The sequence below is a fragment of the Falco rusticolus genome, chromosome 18 (assembly GCF_015220075.1).
Source record: "Falco rusticolus isolate bFalRus1 chromosome 18, bFalRus1.pri, whole genome shotgun sequence".
In the NCBI taxonomy this organism is placed as follows: Eukaryota; Metazoa; Chordata; class Aves; order Falconiformes; family Falconidae; genus Falco; species Falco rusticolus.
This window is the reverse complement of record NC_051204.1, coordinates 987,518-1,004,889: the sequence shown is the minus strand read 5'-3', so window position 1 is coordinate 1,004,889 and position 17,372 is coordinate 987,518. Positions and strand designations below refer to the sequence as shown.

General features: G+C 57.9%; 1 protein-coding gene across 1 annotated transcript; it reads left to right on the top strand.

The window, feature by feature from the left end:
* On the top strand, positions 1-17,294 carry ACE (angiotensin I converting enzyme). The gene is made up of 25 exons (XM_037411193.1): positions 1-453; positions 3,897-4,064; positions 5,412-5,499; positions 5,750-5,893; positions 6,141-6,332; positions 6,492-6,589; positions 6,722-6,894; positions 7,189-7,412; positions 8,768-8,912; positions 9,268-9,366; positions 9,601-9,723; positions 10,206-10,417; positions 10,959-11,095; positions 11,397-11,555; positions 11,961-12,048; positions 12,254-12,397; positions 12,625-12,816; positions 13,138-13,235; positions 13,530-13,702; positions 14,134-14,357; positions 14,568-14,712; positions 14,905-15,003; positions 15,425-15,547; positions 16,179-16,366; positions 16,645-17,294. Exons 1-25 carry the CDS (start codon positions 244-246, stop codon positions 16,842-16,844), a joined length of 3,846 nt encoding a protein of 1,281 aa, XP_037267090.1. The 5' UTR covers positions 1-243; the 3' UTR covers positions 16,845-17,294.
* Positions 17,295-17,372: the final 78 nt, after the last annotated feature.

The window sequence follows — 17,372 nt, the reverse complement described above, 5'->3', positions numbered from 1 at the left end:
CCAGCACGGCCGGGCGCCAAAGGGACTATGCATCCCACAGCAGCCCTCGCTCCCGATCCTTTCCGCAAGCCCAGGAGCTGCCGAAGGGAAAGCAAAATGCTCCGGTCTTATCTGCAAGGGGAGGCAGGCTCGGTGGGCAGGGTTTGCGTGAAGGCTGCTGGCTTATAAGCAGCCGGCAGCGGAGGCAAAGCTATCTCGCAAGGCACCGAACGGGCCCCCCCTCCGTGCGCTGCTCCCGCCGCGATGCCCCCGGCGCTGGGGCTGCTGCTGGGGCTGAGCCTGGTGGGTGCCCTTCAGCCGGGGCTCGAGCCCCCCCAGCATGACCCCACCGAGGAAGGGGCTGCCCTCTTTGCCAGCGCCTACAACAGCACCGCTGAGCTCGTCCTCTTCAACAGCGTCTCGGCCAGCTGGAATTACTACACCAACCTGACAACTGAAAACGCAGCTCTGCAGGTGGGTGGTGGGACGGGGGTGATGCTACCGCGGGGGTGTCCCCAGCACCGGGGGGGGGCTGGTGCATGGAGGGGCACCTGGCATGGTCCCCTTCCTCCTCGCGGGCTCCTGTCTTGGCACCCCAGGATGGCAAACCAGGGCTTGGGCTTGTAGCCCAGGAACTGTGGGGTTTTGCCCCAAATTGACCCTTGGAGAGCCTCTGCCCCAGAGTGACAGCCTTGGTCCCGGAGCAGAGTCTGGGTTATTTTCAGAGGTGGTCACCTCCTCCCAGCACCTTCCACTTTCCTTCCCCCCCTCCCTGAACCAGACCACTGTCCTGTTCCTGTCCCTGTCCGGTGCCATCACGTCCCAGCGCTGTGCCATGCCGGAGCCCCACCATGTCCCAGTGCTGGGTTTGGGGCACACACCAGCAGCCCAAAGTGTGCATGAGCAATGGGGTGGCACTGGGACTGCCACCCCTCATCCCCATGTCCCCAATCCACAGGGGCAAAGCCAGATTTGGGAAAGCACTCCAGGCTACAGGGAATTAGACATCAGCCCAGCTGCGTGCGGGCATAGTCCAGCAGGGAGCAATGCTCGTGCATCCCACAGGCATGTGTGTGTTTTTCCAGGGCTTTAGGTTGGATTTAGCAGGGCAGGGAGCCCTGGCAGCCCCAGGGCTGCTCTTGGGTGGGGGGGGCAGCAGCACAGCCCCTGCCTGACGCAGGCTGGGGAACCGCGGTGCCTGGGCAGGCTGTGAAGGTTTCGCTGGCTCCTGCTGTGCCCAGCACCTGCTGGCTGCCCTGGCATGGGGGGCATGGCCCCGGCACTGTGTGCAGCTTGGGGAGATACCTCCCACCCCCTATAGCCAGTGGTGCACAGGGGTTGGGGCAGCCCCTACACCACCATGGCCCATCTGGGGACCTCAGTATCACCCCCGTGCCCCAAGGGCTGCCACACAGCCCTGAACCCCTCCGGATCCCCCCAGGGACTGGGGCACAGTGTGCCCTGCACCAGGAAAGAAATGTGTCTTTCTGCACAGGGCTGGCTGCTACCAAGCTGGCAGGGCACCCGAGAGCACCCCAGTGCCCCTGCAGCCTTTTCTTGGCAAGCTGATGTGATAGCTGGGCAGGTGCCCAGCATCTGCCGCAGATGTTGGGGTGGGGACCTTGGGGCAGAGCAGGTCCCATCTATGCCAAGTCCAAGGTTAGGGTCAGGAAAGCCCCTTGCATGGACTTGCCAGGCCAGCTTTCACCCTTTCCTATGTTAATAAATGCCCAAAGGTCACAAACAGGAGCTCCCTACCATGCCAAGGCTCCCAACCAGCCCAGGAAGAGGTGGGGATGTGGCCCCTGAGATCAGCCCATGGGGCAGCAGGGAGAGCAGGGAGATGTGAGGTGGGATGAGGAGGCACTGAGTACTAAAGGGTTAACAGCTGCCAGCAGGAGCTGACAGGGTGCATTTGCGGGGGTCTGGGGAAACTTTGGGCCAGGCAAACCCCACACATGCCTATAAGGCAAGAGGGGCTGAGCCAGGCCACCATGGTGTGGGCAGCTCCAGGACCTGCCTCAAAAGGTGGCCCCAGGACAAAGTGGCAGGGGGTGACATGGGGGGCAGGAGACCGACAGCAGGGCAGCAGCCCCCAGCGACGCAGGGGCGGACAGAGGGATGCTGGAAGGTCGGACAGGGAGCTCAGCTGCGGGAGAGGGAGATGCACCATCTCCTGCAAATTGCGGGCCAGGCAAGATGCTGGTGGTGGTGTTGGGGATTCACGGGCTGCCCACAGGTGCGGAACTTCTTCCTGTGCCTGGGGCAGAGCAGCCCCAGCATCTTGGGCTGCATCCTGCACCGCTGAATCTTCACTCTGCAACCATGAGCAGGGAGGGACTGGGGCGGGAGGCTTCAGTAGGGAGACTTGGGAGATCCAGGGGCCTCTGAGCCCTGCCAAGGGGCACACACACACACACCCCCAGGAGGGAGCTTCTGGTTGTGGGGGTGAAGGGCCAGGGCTGGTGGGCATGGCTGTGGGGAGGGGGTCTCGGGCAGTGCCACTGGCCTCAGCTCGCTCTGCCAGAGCTGTCAGGAGAGTTTAGGGTATGATTTGCCTGACCAAACACAGGCTCCTGTTCAAGAAGATGAAACACAGCTGGACTCTGCTTCCTACAGCTCCCCTGGCTCTGCAGTGGTGTCTGGGAAGGGGTAAAGATACCCTTCATTCAGTGATGCAAAAGCATCTTGCTCCAGTGCAGGGTGCCCCTGGGGCTGGTGCATCCTGGCACAGTGAGGGGTCAGGGCCAGGTGGTACCCGGAGTGATGCTATGGGCAGTGGGACATCTGAGGGGTTGCCCAGCGGTGGGCAGCCAGGGTACCCGGCACTGTCATCATCGCCACCCCTGTGTCCCATGGCTGCGTGGGTGTCCAACCCTGCAGCACTGCAACTCCCTTCCCTCCCTGCTGCCAGCCAAGGGAATGCGAAGATTAAAATAAAACAAACCAGGCTTCTTGGAGCCAGGCTGAAAATGCCACGAATAACAGCTAATGAGCTCCATAAATCACCCCCGGACAGCACATGGACAGCTAACAGGCACTCTGCACCTTCTCCATCCTGCGCATCACCCAGGTCAGGATACTCTTGAAAGATCAGTGTTTCCCAAAAATACAGCTGACACTGGCCAGGCTGGGATGCAACTATCCGAAATACACCCCGTCCCAAAATCACGGCCGCTGGCCTCAGCTCCAGCTGCCTAAATAACCCCCCATGGTGCAGGCAGCTCCCTGCCGTCCCACAGCCCTGGGAAGGGAGGTCGGGGCTGGCAGGAGATGGGTGACAGTGACAGACCCAGAACAGGGGGCTCAGTGCAAATGGGTGCCTCTCTGCAGGATGAAACACAGCGACGGCACTTACAGGGCACAGGCTGCAGGCAGCCAAAGCAGGAACGTACAGATCTAGCAAGAAGGTATAGGAAGGAGAAAAGTGAATGTGGCATTTTTGTGTTTTTCCTTTGGGCTTCTGCAAAGGTGTGAAGCAGCAGGAATAGGAAAAAAACGAAGCCAGTTCTCAGAGCTCCTTCTGAAACTGGGGTCTGGCAGCTGCCAGCACCAGCTGGGACTACGCAGACACCCTGCCCACATGGTATGGACACCCCTGTCCCAGCACCCCCACCCCATCCGAGCAATGACACCCCAGAGCCACCTCCAAAATATCCTCAAAGGCCACCTTAGCAAGTACTCACCAGGACTGCCACAGGCGAGCGGGGGCTGCAGATGTTGCCGCATCAGCTGGAAGCTGATGTCTCTATCTATGAATGTCATGGGCTGGGGACAGGCCTGCCTGCCACCTTGTGTTCCATTCCCTCTGGCTTCCACAAACCCTCGTGGCTCTGAATCCAGCCCCCAAACCATCACCTGGTGGTGGCATGTCCCAGGGCTGGTCCTGAGCCTCTATGTCCCCTCTCACTGGGCAGGTCAACGCATCGCTGGAGGAGCAAAACTTCATGGAGCTGTGGGGGAAGAAAGCCAAGGACCTCTTTGGAAGCATCTGGAGCAACTTCAGTGATCCACAGCTGAAGAAAATTATCAGTTCCATCCAGACCCTGGGACCCTCCAACTTGCCCCTGGAGAAGAGAGAGCAGGTAGGTGAGGTGCCAGCGAAGTGCTGGACATTGCTGGGGTGCTGTGAAACCCCGTAGAGGGCCTTTGCCCAAGCCCCCAAACTCCGTTGCTGGCCCATGGCCCCTCTATTGTGTTTCAGAGGGTCTCCCTGGCACAGTGACGGAGGGGGGAGATGGGGGTGCTGTCTCGGGGGGATCTGGGGTGCCTGCTGGCTCCGTTATCAGCCCTAACCTCACCTCAGAGCTATCCCAGTGGGAACTGGAGATTTCCTGCTTACACAGAACAGCCTTGGGCGTCACCTGGAGACCAGCCAGGCTGTGCCCATGGCCAGGGGCCAGCTGGCTCAACCCCCTGCTCCCCAGGGCTCCTCGGGGATGCCGCCCACGGAAAGGGAGGGCTGCTGCAGCCACCTGGCTCCTGAGCCCTCCCTGCCAGCCCAGAAGTCCTGTGCCTCGGTGGCACAGGTCCATGCTAGGCTCACCAGGACATCCTGAGCCTTCCCCACCACAGCCCTGGGCTTCCAGGGAGTTTACCTAAATGCGACATGATTTTGATTTCTGTGTGTGAAAATGTTGCCCAGGCTGCGGCTGGCAGCCACTTGCCTGTGCCCAAGCGCAGGGACGCTGGCACTGCCACCCCCTCCAGCCTGGCCCACGGCTGCCTGACAGCCCTCCCCACTGAAAGCCTGAAAAAGCCCGGAGGTACAATCCTTCCCAGAGAAGTGCTGGCCCCAATTCCTTCCAGGAAACGCGTCCCTGTCCTCTCCCAGACACAAGACAGCATCATGTCTCCTCGCTGTGCATCAGCCATGTGTCTCCTGTCCCCAGGCAGCTCCGTCCCAAAGCCTGGCCGGAGCAGAGGGATGGGAGCAAAGAGAAGGACGGAGCAGAGGAATTTCCTTCCCTGGGAATGGGCTCCCTGGGCAGCTTCCAGGAAACCTCCTGTTGCTATTGTTTGCTGTTGTTGAAGTTCACAGAAACAAACCCCCCTCCTCCTCCTGCTTTTCTTCTTACTCTTTTTTTACCCGCTTAGATAAACAGGCTGCGCCACAGCCCAGCTGACAAAGAGCTTTATAAATAGCCCTGCCCCGGGACACCACAAGTGCTCGTGCAGCGTTCGAGGGGGGTTCGGCGAGCGGCTGTGCGGGGTTGTCTGTCCCAAAGAACCTCCCTGCTCCCACCATGTGATGGGGGCAAAAACTCTGGGTGATAACATGCTTATCTCGCCAAAAACGTGCTGTGTAAACACACCAATCCTCCTCCACATCCCTCCGGGGACACACACTCTGGAGCTGGGAAGCCTGTAGATCCCTCTTGAAGGGCCATTTCCATCCCATTCCAGCCCCAACATCTTTTCCTTCCCTACAGTACAACACCATCCTGAGTGACATGGACAAAATCTACTCCACAGCCAAGGTGTGCCTGGCCAACGGTACCTGCTGGGAGCTGGAGCCAGGTATGGTCCCCATCCCCCTGCCCCTGTGGGGTGCTGAGCATCCCATGGCCATGAGCTTGTCCATGTGTCGCCACATGAGGACACATAGGTCGGGGTTGGCAGATCCCACCCATGTTCATTGGGATTGTCCTGGCCTGAAATTGGGTATTTGGGTCCAGTGCGATGGCGGGGGCACCTCTGCAGAGCCACTATGGGATGTGACCCCATCTCCTGCCCCTTTCTCATGTCCTACTTGTCCCCCTTCTCCCAGACATCTCAGACATCATGGCCTCCTCCCGCAGCTACAAGAAGCTGCTCTACGCCTGGGAGGGCTGGCACAACGCCGCAGGCAACCCACTGCGTGCCAAGTATGAGGAATTTGTGAAGCTGAGCAACGAGGCCTATCAACCGGATGGTATGAGCAGGATGGGGGGATGCAGGGGGTGGGCAGGGATCCAGGGTGGGAATTGGGGCCGGGGCAATGGGGTGCCCTGTGGCTCTCCCCATCCCACATGCAACCAGGCACCCAGCTTCCATTTCCCCACTTTGGGGAAGGGACAAAAATCCTACTGCAGTTCACCTGGTACCAGATCTTGGGCTTGGGGAGGGGGCAGGCAGCCCCTGGGGGCCAGAGCCAGAGGTTACCACTGCCTCCCTGGCAGGATTTGAGGACACAGGCAGCTACTGGCGCTCCTGGTACGACTCAGTCTCCTTCGAGGATGACCTGGAGCATCTCTACCACCAGCTGGAGCCACTCTACCTCAACCTGCACGCCTTTGTCCGGAGGAAGCTGTACGATCGCTATGGCCCCAAATACATCAACCTGAAGGGTCCTATCCCTGCTCACCTCCTGGGTAAGAGGAGGGACCTGCCCCAGCCTGTACCCAGGGGTGCCGGTGGGTCCAGAGGGGCACACAAGGGGCCATAGTGGGGCAGGGAGGTCCCAGTTATCACTGTGTTTCTCTTCTTCCTGACCTACCACCAGTTCTGCTCCAGCTGTTTTCTCTTCTCAGGCAACATGTGGGCTCAGCAGTGGAACAACATCTATGACCTGATGGTCCCCTACCCTGAGAAGCCCAACCTCGATGTCACGAGCACCATGGTGCAGCAGGTGATGGGCTGAGGGATTCGTTGGTGGCATCAGGGGGACAAAAATGTGGGGTGTTGGGAGAGCATCAGAGGCAATTCCCAGGGCAGGGGCAGCCCCCTCCTCAGCCATAACCCACTGCCTGCTGCCCACCAGGGCTGGAATGCCACCCACATGTTCCGGGTATCGGAGGACTTCTTCACCTCCCTGGGACTGCTGGAGATGCCCCCTGAATTTTGGGAGAAGTCCATGCTGGAGAAGCCAATGGATGGGCGGGAGGTGGTATGTCATGCCTCAGCCTGGGACTTCTACAACCGCAAGGACTTCAGGTGTGTGGGGGTCATGTGGGGCCTGGGTCTACAGGGTAACACTCTCCTCCATCCCCCTTGGTGCTCATCATTTGGGGTACCCTCACCCTGGCTGTGCAGTCCACTCTGTCACCTTCGGGGGTAAGGTCTTGGGGCACCACGCTGCCCTGCCTTCACCTCCACTGGGTTTTCCCCCTGTGCTATGGGGTGCTGCCACCCTCCCAGGGATTGTGGAGGGTCTGTCCCATTGAGGGGGTGCACAAGCAGCTAGGGTCCCTCAGTCAGCTCAGGCAATGCTCTGTTTTTGCCCGGCAGGATCAAGCAATGCACAATGGTGACCATGGAGCAGCTGTTCACGGTGCACCACGAGATGGGCCACGTCCAATACTACCTGCAGTACAAGGACCAGCCCGTCTCCTTCCGCAGCGGGGCCAACCCTGGCTTCCATGAGGCCATCGGCGATGTCCTCTCCCTGTCTGTCTCCACCCCCAGCCACCTCAAGAAGATTGGTCTCCTCAGCAGTGCCACCGAGGACAAAGGTATGGCAGCCCCCCTGGGGAGCTGGGTGTCCTGGAGGGCATGGGCACTGGAAGGGTTTGGGACATGCCAGGGTGGGCTGCAGTCTGGCAATGCAGCCCTGAGCAGGCAAGACTCCACGGCTGATGTGACCCTTTCACCCACGTTCAGTTCCATGCACAACCCCTTCTTGGCTCCATGGGTCCATGTAGGACCCTTCATGGCTCCATCCTCTTCACCTCTGCGGGCAGCAGAGATGCTCCCTGCAGCTCATCTGTGCACTTCCCTTCTCCATCAGAGGTCCAAACCTGAAAACAGCATCTTCATGCTTGATCGGCTTTGACCTTTCCAGCGTTCCCTCCTCCCTCGCCAAGAAACTTCCATGCCAGGAGCTCGCGGTGTAGCTCTGCGGAGGTGGCACTGAGCACTTACATGCACAGTCACGAGGACAGCCAGTGGGTGACGTGTCTGCCTGCCAGCCGGCACAGCAGAGGAGGACTTGTCGCCGCAGGGCACTGCCCAGCTTGGCAAGAGTCTTTCCCCCCACCCAACATCTCTCAGCCAACACGTCAAAGCAGACGGCAGCGGAGGAAACCAAGCGTTCGCAGGCTCCTGCCGCAGGCAGCTGCTTTGCGGAGGAGGGACAGTCCCGGGATCCTCCTGGCTTGTCATTAAATACGTTTCATGACGGGGAAGCCATTGCAGCAGCCAAGAGCGTTGGGCCAATGCTGCATAAACACCACGGAGCAGATGGTCCCTGCCTCAAGGCATCGCTGCCGACTAACCGGCCCTGGCAACCCCACACCACAGCAATGGCAGCCAATAGCCCCTCAGGGCAGCGCTGCCACCCCTCTCTGACCCCACAGCTTCAGCTGGGTCTCCAGCAAGTCCTTCTCCAACCTTTCTTCCCAGGGTTTCCTGGAGGCAATGGGGAAAGCAGATGTCACCATCCCCTGTGCTCCCGATGATATGGTGGTGACTGTCCTAGAGCTGACCCCTGTTCTGGGTCTGAACCCTGAGAGCCTCTGCAGTGGTGTGACAGCCCTGCAGATCAAAGCCCCTTCACCCCCAGGCCCCGGGGTGAGCATGTCAAGAGGGAACCATCAAAGTCACACTGAGAGCCAGGCTGAAGGCAAGGGGACACTGCGCTTGTCATTCCCATTGTCCCCACTCAGTAAAAAGGGACACGTGGTCCCAGGGAGGAGCTGTATCTGGAGAAACCTCCCGTGTCCCACACAGCCTTCTCTAGGGAGCAGAATACACATTGAACTGCTGTCCCCGTGTCTCACCCAGATCTGCTCACCCTCTTGCCCACAAACAGCCTAGTGGTGCCCAGCCAGGCTCCTTCCCAGCCTGGCTCAGGCTCTGTTCTATGCAGAGAGCAACATCAACTACCTGCTGAAGATGGCCTTGGAGAAGATCGCCTTCCTGCCCTTTGGCTACCTCATCGACCAGTGGCGCTGGAACGTGTTCAGCGGCCGCACACCCCCCAACCGTTACAACTACGACTGGTGGTACCTGAGGTAAAGGGCAGTCACCAGGGGTGGACGGGGGTGTGGAAGCTGGGTCTGTGCAGGGAAGGAAGGAAGGAAGGAAGGAAGGAAGGAAGGAAGGAAGGAAGGAAGGAAAAAGTAACCATGGAGATAGCTGGAGAACAGTGGGTAGGTGGGCACGTGTGTGGGACAGACGAGTAGATGAATGGAGTGGGTAGGTAGGTGGATGGATGGAAGGAAGGAAGGAAGGAAGGAAGGAGATACATGGAAGCGTGCTCTTATTGTAACAATTTCTTCAGCGCTGTGCCTTCTCTTCCCATTCCTTGCCTTGATTCTTCTGACCCCTTATTTCCATGCTCATGCTCTTGTTCTCTGTTCTCTATAGAACCAAATACCAGGGTATTTGTGCTCCGATTTCAAGGAATGAAAGCAACTTTGACCCTGGAGCAAAGTACCACATCCCTGGGAACACCCCTTACATCAGGTAGAGGAGGTGCTGGCAAGGGGCCGGAGCCTGGGGCAGCAGGGGGACTGGGGGGCTCAGCTCGGTGGGCAGTGACTGGGATGCGTGGCTCCTGCTCAAGTCACAGAGACTATCCAGTGCTTGGGACCACAAATGGTGGGGAGCTGACATGTGGCTGGGTGTCTTCCCCCACACCCTGGGACTTGTCTGCTTCCCTTGGTCCCCAGCGCTCACCTTCAGGGGCTTTCTCGGCAGGTACTTTGTGAGCTTCGTCCTTCAGTTCCAGTTTCACAAGGCCCTGTGTCAGGCAGCCAAGCACAACGGTTCCCTGCACACCTGTGACATCTACATGTCCAAAGAGGCTGGAGACAAACTCAGGTGGGGACAGAGGAGGGTCGGGACAATCGCCACGGGCAGATGTGTGCGTGGAAGCTGATGGTGTGCAAAGGAAGGAAAGAAGAAAGGAAGGAAGGAAAAGTGGCTATGGAGATGGCTGGAGGAATAGCTTTGCAGATGGATGGATGGATGGATGGAAATACATGGAAGCACTGGGGTGGGGTGAGTGGTCCTCACCAGAGTACTGCTATTGTCCCTGTCATGAGCTCCCACCCAGACAAGAGGTTACTAAAGCACTTTTGGTTCCTATTGACTCCCTGGGTGTTAAAAAATGCACGGATATCTGATGGGGAGCCCTCAGTCCCCATATGCAGGGCAGGTGGGGGCTTCAGAGGCAGTTCCCAGGTTCATGTCCCACTCAGGAATAGCACCTTCAACTCTTGCAATGCTGAGATACCATCACTGCTTTTCTGCCATCCATCCCCTGGCCTCATGCTGGCTCTCGCTGTCCTGCTCCTCTGCAGGGAAGTGTTGAAAGCTGGATCTTCCAAGCCGTGGCAGGAAATCCTGTTCAACCTCACCGGCACGGATAAGATGGATGCTGGGGCGCTCCTGGAGTACTTCAGCCCTGTCACTGAGTGGCTTCAGGAGCAGAACAACAAGACCAATGAGGTGCTGGGCTGGCCTGAGTTTGACTGGCGTCCCCCTATCCCTGAAGGCTACCCTGAAGGCATTGGTAAGGCTGTGGCTCCATCCTGGGTCTGGCGAGGGGCAGGAAGGTCTTCCAAGGGATGTCACTAACCCTCAGGCAGGACAGTGCTGAGGGAGGGCTCTGCTGTGTGTAGGGGAGGTCCCCATGCCTGGAAAAATAACCAGCCCCACGTGGAGTCCCACAGGGTGTTGCTTCCCAAGAAGAAAGTGCCATTAGCCAACCCTTTGGAGTACCATTTTCTGAAGCTGTGACCCTGCTGCTGTGGTAATGCCATCAGTCATGGTGACAGGTCATCTCTTTCCAGCTGCATCCTTTCTTCTCACATGGGAGGGTCTAGGGCATGCAGCTTGTCTTGTCATCCCATCCTCTGTCCAATGGGACACCCCAGCAGTGTCCCTCTGCCCCCATTTCTTGGCTCAACCTGTTCCCAGGTTGTGGCATCCTTCAATGGACCTGCAGTTCTGGGAGAAGCTCAGCTATGGCTTCACCACGGGGTGATGGTCTTGCAAAGAGAAGGGCTCTCCTGACCTTTCCCCCCTCTTCCCCCATTTATCTCCTCCTCTAGACAAAATAGCAGATGAAGCACAAGCAAAAGAGTTCTTGTCTGAGTACAACAGCACGGCGGAGGCAGTGTGGAACGCCTACACCGAGGCATCCTGGGCCTACAACACCAACATCACCAACCACAACAAGGAGATTATGGTATGGCAATGACCCGGGCTGGGCCGGGAGAGGCAACCTCCAAGGCAGGCAGCTGGTGCCCAGGGTGCGTTCCGAATGAGTCCTGGAAACCAGGGCAGCCTCTGCCCCTAGCCAAGGGGTAACGTTCTCACCCGGGAGGTGTCTTTTTTGTGAAAACCCTCGTCACGCTGTGAGGTGCCCACAAAGGCAGCCGTGGTGGGGTTGCCAGTTACAGCATGCCACGTGGTGCTTCTAGTGATGGCCAGTGTCTCGGGCATCTCCCTGAAGGCATCTCCTCTTCTGTCCCCTCCCGCTCTTGCAGCTGGATAAGAACTTAGCCATGTCCAAGCACACCCTTGAGTACGCCATGAGGGCCAGGCAGTTCGACCCCTCTGATTTCCAGGACCAAAGTGTCACGCGCATCCTCAAGAAGCTGAGTGTCATTGAGAGGGCAGCCCTGCCTGAGAACGAGCTGAAGGAGGTAAGCTGCAAGGAGGCAGCCAGGACGGGTGTCCTTTGCCACTACCCTGTGTGGAGACATGGGCTTCTCCCGACTTTTAGGAAATGCCACCGGGCAGCCACCCCCTGCCTTTGAGGTGATAGTTTTGTACCTTCTACACAAAGCCAGGATGCTTGCCTCCAGGGTTTCCCATCCAAAGGTTGCCTATCCCAGGCTGCAGTGGGGCTTGGCTGCTTGGGTGACAATGGCACATTGCTTGTTGACCTCAGTCCCTCTTGTATTGATTCCACTTCACCTCCATTTGAGGTCACACTTGGCCTTGGAAGGGACCAGAGGAAAACACCTAAGAACATCTCAATGGGCTGTGACTTTCTCCAAGAGCAGGAGCAAGGATAACCAGCTTACACGATCTAATTTTCTTTGCAGTATAACGCCCTCCTCTCAGATATGGAGACCACATACAGTGTAGCCAAGGTCTGCAGAGAGAACAAAACCTGTCACCCACTGGATCCTGGTAAGGTCTAGCAGGGTATCCACTGCAGTCATCTGCAACAGGCCCAGAAAAGAGGGATTTTTTCAATAGGGTCACAAAGAAAGGTCATGAAGGGGCCTTCCCACCTTCTCTGTGATGGCCCCTGAGCAACAGGTTGGGTCTAGCACCATTGCCTCAGTCCAGCCCATCCAACAGCACCACTCTGGCTTCACTGCTCTCTCTCCAGACCTCACAGACATCATGGCCACCTCACGGGACTATGATGAGCTCCTCTTTGCCTGGAAAGGCTGGCGGGATGCTTCTGGGAAGAAGATCAAGAACAACTACAAGCGATACGTGGAACTGAGCAACAAGGCAGCCATGCTCAATGGTCAGTGGCCCGCTCCCTCAGACCCAACATGGTCTTGCCCCCCTAAGAGCAGAGGACTGGGCTGATCATCCAGCTGAGGGTCAAAATCTTGAGGGTGTGGAGGTCCCACCAGCTCCCATGAGATCCATTCTCTGATAGATATGGAGGGAGCTGGGTGTCTGAGCAGCAAGGCAGACTCTTGCCAAGAAGGATGGTGTCTGATGGCTTTTGCTCTTGCCCTACCACAGGCTACACAGACAATGGGGCCTTCTGGAGATCCCTGTATGAGACACCCACCTTCCAGGAAGATCTGGAGAGGTTGTACCTACAGCTGCAGCCCCTGTACCTCAACTTGCATGCCTACGTACGCCGAGCCCTGTACAAAAAGTATGGTGCAGAGCGTATAAACCTGAGGGGTCCCATCCCTGCTCATTTGCTAGGTAAGGGCTCTGCTTGAGCAGAGCTGTGTCTTCCACCAGGCATAGTTTGCTCCAAGTCAGGCCAAGAGTTGAGGCTGGCCTCTGTTCAGCTCTGGCTGAAGGGCCAAGGCCCCATGAGATGGATCTGCAGAGGCCAGCCTGCCCCAGGGAAGGACAATACCCTCAGCGTGACGACAGGCTCCTGCTGCATCAGCCTTGTGCGGGCAGGGCAGGGACCAGGCAGGGCGACCCACCCCACGCAGGAGTAGGGAGTAACTGGTTGCCTTTGCTCTCCTCTCCCTGTCTCCCTCTCGCCATGCATTGTCCTGCTGCACTTCCCAGGCAACATGTGGGCCCAGTCATGGTCCAACATTTTCGACCTGCTGATACCCTTCCCGGATGCCACCAAGGTGGATGCCACCCCAGCCATGAAACAACAGGTCAGTGCTTTTCCAGGCTGCTCTGGGGAAGCCCCTTGGGACCCAGTACCCTTTGGCCATTGCCACCACCTGTGTTGCCAAATGCTCTGGTGCTACCACAAGCCTTCATGCCTCATCCGTGTTCTCCCCTTACCTGAATACACCAAGGGCTGGATCCAGCTCCAGCTGCCCCCAAAAGATCTCCCCTGCCCAGAGGAATGAGGCTGTCCCTGCCTCTTATCCTTCCCACAGCCCTCGGCACCCCTAGCATCCCTCGTTGCCCCTCACCAGGTCCTCTGTCTGCTCTCTCCCCAGGGCTGGACACCCAAGAAGATGTTTGAAGAGTCAGACCGTTTCTTTACCTCTCTGGGCCTCATCCCCATGCCGCAGGAGTTCTGGGACAAGTCCATGATCGAGAAGCCAGCAGATGGGCGAGAGGTGGTGTGTCATGCCTCAGCCTGGGACTTCTACAACCGCAAGGACTTCAGGTGCCCCGTGGGGAGCAAGTGGTGGACCCAGCTGACATGCTGCTGGGGTAGATAGCAGTGTCCTTGTAGAATAAGGGCATGTGGCCTAATGCCACCACAGTGTCTCTTGCCCTGTGGCTGTGGCAGCCCCACTGTGGCATTGTCACTGGTACCCAGGATGCTGGCACTGCTGGCAGGAGCCCCTGTGGTGGATGGAGGGCAACTGATGCCTTCCCTGCCTTGCTATGGAGAACAGTCAGCAGGAGATGCAGAAAAAGAGAGACACCAGCCCCATGGAGTAGGATCAGCCCAGCCTGGCATCAGATGTGGGGTGGGGCACATGGAAAGGGAGGGCAAAGGGAAAAGTAGTGCAAAGGAACGTGATGGTTCCTGGAGTTTTTCACCCCAGCATTGCCCTCCCTTCTCCCCCCAATGCCCATGTCCTGCTCCAGGATCAAGCAGTGCACCGTGGTGAACATGGACGACCTAATCACGGTGCACCACGAGATGGGCCACGTCCAGTACTTCCTGCAGTACATGGACCAGCCCATCTCATTCCGTGATGGGGCCAACCCTGGCTTCCACGAGGCTGTTGGGGATGTCATGGCCTTGTCCGTCTCCACCCCCAAACACCTGCACAGCATCAATCTGCTGGACCAAGTCACAGAAAATAAAGGTGAGCACAACACCACAAAGGGTGTTTGCTGGGGACAGCTGGAAATGCAGAGGGTCAGGGTGGAAGGGCTCAGGGACATGCACGGTGGCTTTGCATGCATGGAGGGGACAGGACCTGGTGGGGACACCTTGCTCTTGGGCAGAATGACCCATACGGGGTGGGAGGGGTGAGGACAGTACTGCCTTGCTCACACCTTCACACCTTGGGCAGAAAGTGACATTAACTACCTGATGAACATGGCCCTGGACAAAATCGCCTTCCTGCCCTTTGGATACCTCATGGACCAGTGGCGCTGGAAGGTGTTTGATGGACAGATCAAGGAGGACGAGTACAACCAGGAGTGGTGGAACCTCAGGTGTGCTTGAATTCAGACCCCTCTTTGGTGCACAGGCCTTGGCCATCATCCCGCTGGGTGTTTTCTCCCTGTGGTCCAGTTGGCTGCAATGGGACACGATGGGATACGTAACCCCTCACGCTGTCCTCACATCCCACTGTCCTCTCCCACCGTCTCCACCCCACACTGAGCTAACTCTCCCTCTCCACCCAGGATGAAGTACCAGGGCTTGTGCCCACCAACACCAAGGTCTGAAGATGACTTTGATCCCGGAGCAAAGTTTCACATCCCTGCCAACGTCCCCTACATCAGGTGAGCAAGCAGGGCTGGGGCCAGAGGGACACCACCTGGACACAGAAGCAGGATTTCCAGTTCAGATGCCAGTGATGGCACCTGTTTTCATGGCTGGTGGGATACTTGGTGGCATCATCCTGAGGGTGCTGGGCAGCTCTGTGGACCCTGAAAGAGCTTCAAAGGAGAAGGCTGGAGTTGGGGGAATTTCTCCCTACCCAAGGAAGATGGGCTTACCCATCCAGGCAACCATAAAACACATGTTAAAGGAGAAGTGGCATCAGCAGATTGGACTGAGCTGATGCAGGTGTAGCTCCAAAGCCAGTGATGCTCCTTCAGACCGGGAAGGTGCAACCAGGGGATGAGGGGGACCACATCCTCTCTTGCACAGCCACTAGTAGTGTCCATTCCCATGTCCTCACCCCTCTTCACCCACCCCCAGGTACTTTGTCAGCTTCGTCATCCAGTTCCAGTTCCACCAGGCACTCTGTGCAGCAGCTGGGCACACGGGTCCCCTGCACATGTGTGACATCTACCAGTCCAAGGAGGCTGGGAGGATCTTGGGGTAGGTGTGTGGGCAGGGCAGAGCCAAGACATTTATGTCCCTAAATACCTTAAAGCCAGCCCAGCAAGGCAAAAGGCAATGCAGGCCCTGGTCATCCTTCCCCTCCCTGCCCCAGCATGAGATGCTCTGGTCCCTGGGGTGGGGGCAGGGCGTACCCCGGGGCAGGGGCACCTTGGGCTGGGTGCTGGGGCTGTGATTGCAAAAGCAGCCACTAGATGGTAGCTGGGACCCTGGCAGGTGGAAGGCTCCCTCCTCCTCCTCCTCCTCCTCCTCCTCCTCCTCCTCCTCCTCCTCCTCCTCCTCCTCTTCCTCCTCCTCCTCCTCCACAGCCCCTGTTCCTTAGGGAAAACAACCCCACAGCTTCAAAAAAAGCACCTGCAAAATTAACCCTTTCACCCAGGAACTGCTCTGCATCAGGCTGGATTCACTGGAGGGTTTTAATCCATGTCAGTCCCTCCCTTTCCCCCAAGCAAAACCTTCCCTGTGCCATGGGCTGGCAGCCCTGCAGTGCTGGGGCCACAGACAGCCCAGGGCTGCTGATAACAAAAGCCCCAAGCCCTGGGGAAAAGGGAAGGGCTGGTGGCCGAGAGGGCGATGGGAAGCCCACTGGACCCAATTTCTCCTGCCACAGGGAAGCCCTGAAGCTGGGTTTCAGCAAGCCGTGGCCCAAAGCCATGGAGCTCATCACGGGGCAGCCCAACATGTCAGCTGACGCCCTGATGAGCTACTTTGAGCCGCTCATGACATGGTTGGTGAATGAGAACAAGAAGAACGGAGAGGTCCTGGGCTGGCCCGAATATGGCTGGACTCCTTACACAGGTACGCAGGGCTCAGCCAAGCACAGCAGGTCCACCATGGGGCAGAACTCAGCCCTCACCAGGGCCACGATGGGGCAAGGAGAAGAGAAGGAGCTGTCTTGGTGCCCCTTGGCCACCCTAAAAACCACAGGCTGTTTGGCTGCTTCCTGATTTCCCATGGAGCTAAGTCTAAAGGGCACAGGGCATCCAAGACACCAGCAAAGGGAGAGCTGGTGACCCAACACACCCCAGCCCAGAGCCACCAGCACCAACCACGTCCCCCATTTCTCCCTTTTCCAGCTACTCCAGCCCAAGCCAGCTCTGACCACCAAACTGATTTCCTGGGCATGTCCCTGACCAGCAATCAAGCCACAGCAGGTGCCTGGGTCCTGCTTGCCCTGGCACTTGCCTTCCTGATCACCACCATCTTCTTGGGTGTCAAGTTCTTCTCAGCCAGGAGAAAGACCTTCAAATCCAGCTCAGAAATGGAACTGAAATAAGGCAGCCATCAGCAGGGCAGCATGGACAGGGTGCAAGTGTGGGCATTTGGCCAGGCTGGCATCTATGCAGGGGCACATTTGCCGGTGAAGCCATGGGTTTTCACAGCTCGGGACTCCTCTCTCCTATCAGGTCAGATGTTTTTTTCCACTATGCAAGAACCAAAGCAGAAAAGAGCTATTTATTTATCAATGTCTGCATCAGGGGAAAGAGAAATTCAGGCACCAGCAGGCATGGAGTCGTCATGAGCTGCCCCTGCACCCGAGTCTGGGAGCCAGTCCAGCCTGGGCACCCATCAGTCATCTCCAGCCTGTAGGCAAAGCCACAGAGACTTTGAGTGACAGAGGGTAGTTTGGGGAGGGACAACAGAGCACATTCCCACCCCAGGTTTGCCTGCTGCCAGGCTGTTCACTTGCATGGATGAAAAATAAACCCATGTCTTGTCACCTTCACAGCAGCAGCTCAGCTCCTTCTTGCAGGTGGGCTGGGATCTCAGTGGGACAAGGGCTCTCAAGCAGGAGACCTGCCAC

What these genes read in the sequence shown, in the direction of transcription:
- ACE (XM_037411193.1), top strand. Translation starts at nt 244, where the DNA reads ATGCCCCCGGCGCTGGGGCTGCTGCTGGGGCTGAGCCTGGTGGGTGCC. An exon ending in TATCCCTGCTCACCTCCTGG is followed by an intron (nt 6,333 to 6,491) that starts GTAAGAGGAGGG and finishes TTCTCTTCTCAG; the next exon opens with GCAACATGTGGGCTCAGCAG. An exon ending in CTGAGAACGAGCTGAAGGAG is followed by an intron (nt 11,556 to 11,960) that starts GTAAGCTGCAAG and finishes TTTTCTTTGCAG; the next exon opens with TATAACGCCCTCCTCTCAGA.